The sequence below is a fragment of the Macrobrachium rosenbergii genome, chromosome 6 (genome assembly GCF_040412425.1).
Source record: "Macrobrachium rosenbergii isolate ZJJX-2024 chromosome 6, ASM4041242v1, whole genome shotgun sequence".
NCBI lineage: Eukaryota > Metazoa > Arthropoda > Malacostraca > Decapoda > Palaemonidae > Macrobrachium > Macrobrachium rosenbergii.
The window spans coordinates 20,593,902-20,602,760 of record NC_089746.1 but is presented as its reverse complement, the minus strand read 5'-3'; the positions used below and the strand labels follow the sequence as shown (position 1 = coordinate 20,602,760).

Genomic DNA, 8,859 nt, shown 5'->3' with positions numbered 1-8,859 from the left:
GTAGGACACGTTTCTCGTGTTTTTATTCAAGTGGTCGTCAGCCCTTGATTTTAGAAACGTATACTGGAGGTGCGAAATAAAATCAGCTGGAACACCTGTCCAAATGGTTAGAAAGCGGATGTGTCAGATGTTGCAAAACCATTTCCACACGACCTTCCATTTGGCTCCTTTTCTTTCTGCCGCATTTTTCCTTGCATTTACCTCTTCTGCCTCGGAAGCAGTCTGTTTGTCAATGCCAGGTGTTGCTTTTATTTTATTTGTTTCCGGTGAATATGAGGAAAGATTTAGACAGTTGAATTTTATGTACTTGACATCTCTTTCTCTCTCTCACTCACTCACACCTGTAAAGATAAGTCAGCGGGAGTGCAAAAATAGTTAAATTGTTCCCAAAAAGGCTGCCCATCAAGGCCTTGACCCTGAAGTCGGAATCCTCTCGTGTGAATTGAGCATGGAGTCAGGAAAGTGGCTGAGGAAGGCTAATGGAGGAGATGGCTGCCTTATTGTACTTTCCGGTGCCATTGGTGCTCGTTTGCACCCACCTCCTGCCTGCCCCGTGCTCGTACTCCTACGCTGGGTGAAAAAGGTTAAAGGGCTTTTCACCTTGTCTGGTTTTAACGCAACAGTGAACTGAAGACAGAGGTGAAGGAGAGAGAGAAGCTTTTTAATTTTCCGTAATGTTAAAGCTATAAGAACGGAGCCAAGAGGTGAACTTGTTCGTTTAAGGTCAAAAGTCAGTGTGAGTAATGTTGCAAGTAAGCAGTTGAATTTCTTTTAATTTCTTTTAAAGTAGAATTGTTGACTCGACCACTGGGGGCATGTGTAATGCCATCGTACGTTGTTTGAGTTATCCGTTGTTGTTTTTCTCAGGTCATCGAGTGAAATACAGCAAATAAATATTGAAAGGGCGTTCAAGCAGAATTTATGACATGACCAAATGGCGTGTGTATAATGTCTTCCCTCTCAGGTTATTTTAGCGGAGGAAATCCCTTAATGGGTCCTAACGAGTCTCTCTCTCTCTCTCTCTCTCTCTCTCTCTCTCTCTCTCTCTCTCTCTCTCTCTTGCGTGTTTACGTAGGGATTGATTGTCGTTTATTTAGTATGAAAATTACCATTTGTTACCGGTATTTAGGTTTCATAAATTGTCCATTGTTCCTGTTAAGGGATAATAGAGGCAAGTCTTTTGCATAAATGTAAAATGGTGGTGTTTTTTTGCAGGAGTCTTTTCATTTGTGCTTCTCTGTAGCTCAGGCTTTCCGATGTGTTGCGCATTTACACATGAACCAACCAAAAGTTATTCAATGTTCGTATGTCTCTGTATACTTATACAAATATACAGTCTTTGTGTGCGCGTGTGTGCAGAGGCTCCTCTTCGATTTCCGTAGTGGTTTCGAAGCCAAATTGAGGAAACAACAAATGTGTACCATTTAAATTATGTTCTTCTCCCTTCTGTCGTTTTCATATATCCATTTCCCTAGTCCGTCTCCGTCGATGTGTTTGAGAATAAAACTTTTGCCATTGTGTGATTGTCTCATGGTTCTCCTTAAGGCCACGGCTGGGGTCTTTCATGTAGTTGGCCTCCGTTATTTTCCTCTCCTCTTCTCTCCGCTCCCTCCTCCCGCCCTTTCCATTTTTATAACTTCCTATTGCTCTTTCCACCCTCATGTCATCCTTTCATTTATCTACCGAACAGTTCCCATTCCCGTCCGTTCATCTTTCGTTCAGTTTTCGTGGTGGTGCTCATTTCGTACCTATTGCTTTGATAAGACTGAGCCGTTGTGCACAGATTTAATTCAATGACCACTTATTAGTGGACATTAAAAGTTATATTTGAATATATCAACAATCTCACAACGATTATCATCGTAATTTTGTAATTATTGTGGTGCCGTTTCCTCCTGTTGAAGCACCATTCTATTTTGACGTCATCAAGAACACTTTTTTTTTCCCCCACATATCGTCGTCGTCATTACCTGCTTTCCCGCAGTTGTTTTGTATCCTTCTTTATTATAGAACCTCATAATTACAAAAATGGTCTTACCTCATTTTCATCATTACCGATTGTACTGTATATTTTTATGAAATTCAGAGAACTTCAGAGAATTACATTGTGGGTCTCTATTCCCATCACGATTTTCATATTCACGAAATGATTCATTGTACGTCAAAGAAATTGTGTTTGTTTTTATGTCGTCGTCTTCGTATTTATCCATACTGAATCATAGACAGTTTGTAGGCATTTTTTATTTCTGTTAATCTCAAGTTTATTAAATAAGAATTTTCTTCCATCGTAGCTTTCCGTGTCATCGTTTACTAGCCCGTCAGTGCTCGTCAGATTGAGATTTAATTGTCCCGTCCACCGGTTTTTTCTCTTAGAGAATTCGTACTTGATATTTGACCGGAGCCTCGGTAGTTACTACCCCTCAAAATTAAATAATGTAAAAGACGTGGACAAAACCATAAGAAATGTGCTCAGCATCTGGCTCTTGATCTTGTTCTTTGGACGGGGGAAGGGGGAGAAACCGGATCTTGTGCTTGTAGTTGTGTGAATTACGTGTTTCTCTCTCTCTCTCTCTCTCTCTCTCTCTCTCTCTCTCTCTCTCTCTCTCTCTCAGGCACTGCTTGTAGTTCAGCTTCAGAGGAGTTTGCTATGATGAATTCTAATGAATTCTTTTTGTTTTTGTAACAAAATTTAAACATTTTACTTTCCATTTCTTACATTTGGAAGCGTATTATTGTCGTTGGAGGAAGTAGGCCGCGTTTGCCCCTTTTTGCACCTCTTCTGCTAAGTGCACAAAAAAAAAACGTTTTAAAAAGTGACTTGTCATTTCCTTCAGACGTCCTTCTGTTTTGCGCGGTATTGGATTACTCGGCGTAGTGCTTGTGTCACCACCACCTTTCTCCGTCTCACTTTTCATGGATTATGTTTATCGTTTAAGAGTGTCGACTCCTACATACTTGTTGGATGCGTTAATGTCAGTTGTTAAGGGTTATAAAAGTAGAAAATAGAAGTTTACAAAAAATTATTTTTCGCTTTTCATCTAGGCCTTCGTATTTATCGTCGTTTTGGCCCGGCCATTTTAATCAGATGTGATATTAACCATTGTCATAAGACGTCTCTGGGAGCGAGAGATAACTCGAATGTGTTAACATTTTTTATGAGCTAAGTATTTTCTTTCTTTTTGTGCGTGTTTGTTTTATTGACATTGTTTTGCCTTGCTTTGTCAGGTCCAAATGCCACCCACTTGTCTTTACTGTTTGTTGTTGGTTGCTCGCTGATATCTCAAGAAGATATTCACAAGTTTTGCTCAATTAGATCTTTGTGACACTATTTTATGTCTCCGCGTACTTCATGTCGTCGGTTCGTGTCATAAACATGGAAAAATATTAACGTTTCTGCTTTGATTATGTAGATTTTTTGTATTTTTATATATAAATGTTTATATATATATATATATATGCAGATATATATATGATTATTATCATGTTTACGTTGTTTATCACACATTACCACCCTGTTTCTTATTTTTCACCTGTGGTAATGTTGCAAATATATTGTATATTATATATATATATATATATATATATATATATATATATATATATATATATATATATATATATATATATATATATATTGTATGTGTATATTAAATTGTATAGTCTTCTCATTTAGATTAATTAATACAGTAACTAAGTTTTAAGTTTTGCTTATCCAATTTTTCAACTTAATTTTTGTGTCTAATATGTGAAAGATGTTGAGAGAAAAGGTATTTTGTACCTCAGTGTTACCTGTACTGTACTTCACGTATCTTGTGTCATCATAATTCCTTTTATTCTGGAAGTGCTATTTCATCTTAAACTTTATTCTAATGTTTTTGGAGTGTATTGATTCTCTCTCTCTCTCTCTCTCTCTCTCTCACACACACACACACACACACACACACAATTTTGAGCATAATACTATGCTTTGAATTTATAGATAAATGGAATTTTTCTCTGTTAAGCTTATGCTTATTGCTGCCATTGATTCATAGATCAAATTATTCTCCTGTTTAAATACAGCTCTGTGTAAGCAACTTGAAAGTGTTGTCAAAATGCTCTCTCTCTCTCTCTCTCTCTCTCTCTCTCTCTCTCTCTCTCTCTCTCTCTCTCTCTCTCTCTCTCTCTCTCTCTCTCTCTCTCTCTCTCATTCCATTCAGCTTCACTGCATTCAGATTCTATTAAATTCTTCCCATGATGTTATGTTTTCCCCAGATTCTTGTGAAGGCATTGAATGTGTTTTTGGCATGGTTAAAAAGATCATTCCAGTAGTTTTCATATGTTTTAAGTCTGACAGCTTTGTTGTTCGAACTTTGCAGTATCTTTTATAACAAAACTGATTTGTCAGTTTAGTCATGCATTTGTTATTATCCATTGGTTATCTGTGCTCTTGCCTGTAATTCGATTATCTACTTGATTTGTGTATATCATACAGAATATGTATGTGTATACAGTATTAGTGTATAGGTTGAATGAAAATAGTCATGTGGAATATTTGTCTTTGTGTACAGACAGACCATCTTTATTACTGAAGAAAGTTGTTTTCAGTAATATTTTTATTATTTTGTTTTCCCCTTTTGCAGTCTGTGAGTGAAAGGGGAGATAGCAAAGGCCCAACCTCATCTCATGGATCTTCTGCTGTCAACAGCAGGCCTTCATCCAGGGGCTCATCTCTTGGACCAGAGAATGGAGACATTGACTACAAGAAGGTAACTATCTTTTTCTCATGGTTGTAGTGATAATAAATGATAACAGAAGGAAAAGGACAGGAGTTATAGCTGTATGGTTATATAAGAAGTTTTATCGAATACAATGTGGAATGGCTGAAGTTCCATATGATAGGGTTATTTAATGATAGTAAAGAGAAACTTCTGAAACGTATGAAATTTTGAAGGATGAATGGCAGCCAGTAACATGAGCAGGTAAGGATGTTAAATGGGAAGAATGTTAAATAATTGGTGGAAGCATGAATTGGGTCTTTCATTTAGAATTTTGATTTGGAATTAAATGTTAAAATGATGGTAAGATGAGAGAAGAGGGTAGATTACAGAACATATGAAGCACAAAAGGTAGTAAAAATTTTTTGTATGAAGGGCTTGAGCTGCCTGCTCCATATGAAAGAGAAGTTTGGGGTTTGAATGTAAACGAGGGGAACGTTAAGAGCTTTTGGTGAATTGTGGGTGAAGTAAGAATAAAGGTTATTGTAGAGGAAAAGAAGGCCAGTGTGTTTTAGGTGATATGGTCATGTAGAAAGAATAAAGTATACAGTAATAGGTATATGAAGTAGTGAGATAGGAAAATAGGGAAATCAGGATAATGCTCTTTAGGTGGGGTTAAATAGGTGTTGGAACTGCAGGGCTTTCTTATGCACACACACACACACACACACACACACACACACACACACACACACACAAATACAGTATGTGATTTATGCACTGTCAGTGTGCTAACATGCTGCTGGTGAGCTTTGTGGCTTGATTTACAGTATTCCTAGAACTGTGGAAGTTTCCATGTTTATTCCATCCATAAAGGATTTCAGCGACCTGATATTGGTGTGTTATTGTTTTAAGCCACCCTTCACAAGGAGAAATAGATAGATAGTAATGAGAAGCTGAACATAATAATTTCTTTTCTTGAATTTTTCTTACTCTTATATGAAATACCAAAAAGCATTGGCCAGATTTTCAGTACTATGGTATGTTTTGAGTTAGTGGTGTAGATTTTTATATACACAAATTTTCAGTAGAGTTGAAAAGTACTCATGTAAATAGTCTACATACTTTGCAAGGGTACTTCGGTATGAAAGTGAAAATTAATCTGCTACATCTCCAGTTGAAATAAAGGGTATTAGATAATAATAGTATAACATTCGTAGGATATTTAACATCCTAATTCCTGCTTGTGCCATTCACTTAGCTAATAGGATCAAAATATAAAAGACAGTAATCTCAGAATAATCTGATGTTTATCCAAATCCTGTTTCACGTTAACTGAAATGTATAGAGGAGAATATTTAGAGGTTGATAAACATAAAGTCATAGTAATGTTTTTTATTACAGGTATTTAAGTTATAAATGGGAATAATTTCATAGGTGACCTTTGAAATGTTAACACTATGGATGTTGGCAGTTACTGTGATTTGTAAGACTATTGATGTAGTGTTTTTTGGGTGTGTAGGCAAGAATTCATTAATCTTTTACAAAGTATACACTTAAGAAGTAAGAAGAAATGCAATTTGTTCTGAGATGTGCTCTGCAAGTGTTTATTAGAACATATACACAGTAAACCCCCGTATTCGTGGTCTCAAGATTAGCGGACTCACCAATTTGCTGACTCATCTATTGATGGATTTCTCTGTGGAATGTATATACACATTATTCGCGGAAAATTCGCCCATTCGCGGTATTTTTCACTAAGAAATATTCACTAATTACTGTATTTCCATATTTTCATGACTAAATGCCCTTTTTTGATAAAACTATTAAAATACTCAGGTATAAGGATTTTTAGAGGGTTTTTGTGTTTGAACTATCAAAATAGGCAGTTCTAAGTGTTTTTAGAGGGGTTTTAAGTATTTGCTGATTTTAGCTATTCACGTGGGCATGTGTTACACATCCCCCGCGAATACGGGTGGGTTTACTGTACCGTAATTGTTATTAAAGAAGAATCATTGTAGGGATTGTAAACTATAACTTGAGTTGTTTTTCCAGCTTTATGAGGAACAGCTTGAAGAAAACTTCAGAGTTCATGAACGGCTACGTGGCACAGAGACAGAGTTGCGGTTGGCTAGAGAAGCTATTGAAACTAACAATAAAAAGGTTTGTCATTGTCTTTTTATTTTTCATTCGAGTCCTGTGAAGTGATGCCATTGGTAATGTTATGTTATACATTATATTATAGAAGTGCTGGCAGAAACTGGTATAGTTAGTCCTGGGAAGTGATATCATTTATTAAATACTTTATATTGCAGAATTGCAGATAAAAATTGATATAGAAGCAATTTTAGGCATTTCATAGTGATAAAACAAGAGAAATGGGATTCAGTTGTTTGATATGCCATGTTATATTGATAGTAAACAGTTACAGTATGTGGAATTATGAGAAATGTGTTTTGACTCTTAGAACAACACCCGCCTTGCCATGGCAGAAGCAGATAAGCGTGAAAAACGGGCTTTGGAACGCAAACTATCTGAAATGGAAGAAGAGTTGAAGGTAAGGAAATTTGTTGTGATATACTTACTGTATATGCAAGTGGGTAAATGCTATTGCTGCACAGTGGTTTTCTACTGTATATGGAGAAAGATTTACAAATTTGGTATATAGTAAAGCACAAACTTTTGTGTATAATAGGAAGTTGTCAAAAATGAATGATGAAAACTTGGAAAATATGAAGTTGGTTGTTTTCTTAAGGATGCCTTGTCTTTTTTTTTTCCTTTTTACATAGAATTGATATATATATATATATAAATTATTTTTAATGGTCATAAACTTCAGTTTTACAAGGCATAGATCTAACTTTTATGCAAAAATAGTTTAAATTTTTTATATTGTAGTCTTATATTTTGTCTTAAAACTTTGCAGTTTGTTCATCTCATACATTTTATCGATTACCTAATTTTCCCAATAGTATATTAGGACTATATATTAATATCTAAATTAATAGATAATTTTTGTAAGCACTAAAGAATATTTTAAAAACTTTAATAAAGTGAAAACTAATTAAAATCCCTCTTGTAATAAAAAATGTGATAATGTTGTTTGATAGTATATCGTGCTAAAGAAATGTATTAGTTTTTATGCTGAATGTATTGTCTCACCCTAAACAAGTACCTTTTACCCACTTATTTTATTAAAATAGTCACTGTTTAATTCTTTTAGGGTTGCGGTGGTTGGGTCAAAGTACAAATAAAACTAAATTGTGTCATTTATAATGGGAAGGTGTCAGACGACTTTTGTCTCTAAAGATGTTGCAGAATCTAATTTGGCCGGACTTGGCCTTGTGATCAAATGAATATTTTACCTTCTATAATACAAAAGTAGAAAGAGGAGCTTCACCTCTTGATGGTATGGTCATGAAGCATAAAAGGTGTGTAATTTATATGTAGATAATGGCAAATCTCCAAAGTGGTGTTGAAAAAAGACTTACAGTACAACCTTTTACTGCTGTTGTTATGTAGAAATTTTATATTAGATATTAATTCTACTGACATCGTCTGATAATTCATAGTCTTGATAGATAAACCTTGAACATATTGCTTATTCGTGTAGTTTAAATATAAAAAAATAACTTAACTATTGTTAAATGTATGAAAGTATCACAGTAGTTATTATTAGTTTTGTTTACATGTGATTTAAATATTAGCCTTGAAAGATAAACCCTGAACATAATACTTAAGTAGTCATTTCATTGCATCAGTGCAGCTTTCTAATTGGGAGATGCCGACCTGATTCAGTTAATTATTTGACCCAAAATGTACTTATAAGCTGTTGCATATTACATTACCAAATGCTTACACAAGGTCTAAACTCTTTAATCTGTAGGTCTAAACTCTTTAATCTGTGTATCTTGTTCATGTTAAACCAACAGTTCTAGTCACAGTTATTACGTGGAATAGCCTAGTTTCTAATTCCTGCTTACTGCTAGATGCCTTTTTATGGTTTTTTTTATTATACAGTAGTTCTTTTCACATTAGTAGCCTAGTCCCCGATTCTTATGCAATATGGTATTTTTTTTTTTTATCTACACATCATTTTATGGTGTTTTTATTGCACTTCTTTTCAATGCCATATATTGTATTACCATATACACTTACTTTG

At 35.0% G+C, this 8,859-nt stretch overlaps 1 protein-coding gene across 37 annotated transcripts in view; it reads left to right on the top strand.

Moving 5' to 3' along the window:
- The window catches only part of Mbs (Myosin binding subunit), a 235,886-nt gene that overhangs the window by 220,830 nt on the left and 6,197 nt on the right, over positions 1-8,859 (top strand). For all 37 annotated transcript variants that reach the window (XM_067105133.1, XM_067105138.1, XM_067105134.1 and 34 more), the window contains 3 exons: positions 4,623-4,748; positions 6,753-6,860; positions 7,165-7,254. In XM_067105133.1, coding sequence (XP_066961234.1) covers positions 4,623-4,748; positions 6,753-6,860; positions 7,165-7,254 — 324 coding nt within the window. The remainder of the gene's footprint in view (positions 1-4,622; positions 4,749-6,752; positions 6,861-7,164; positions 7,255-8,859) is intronic.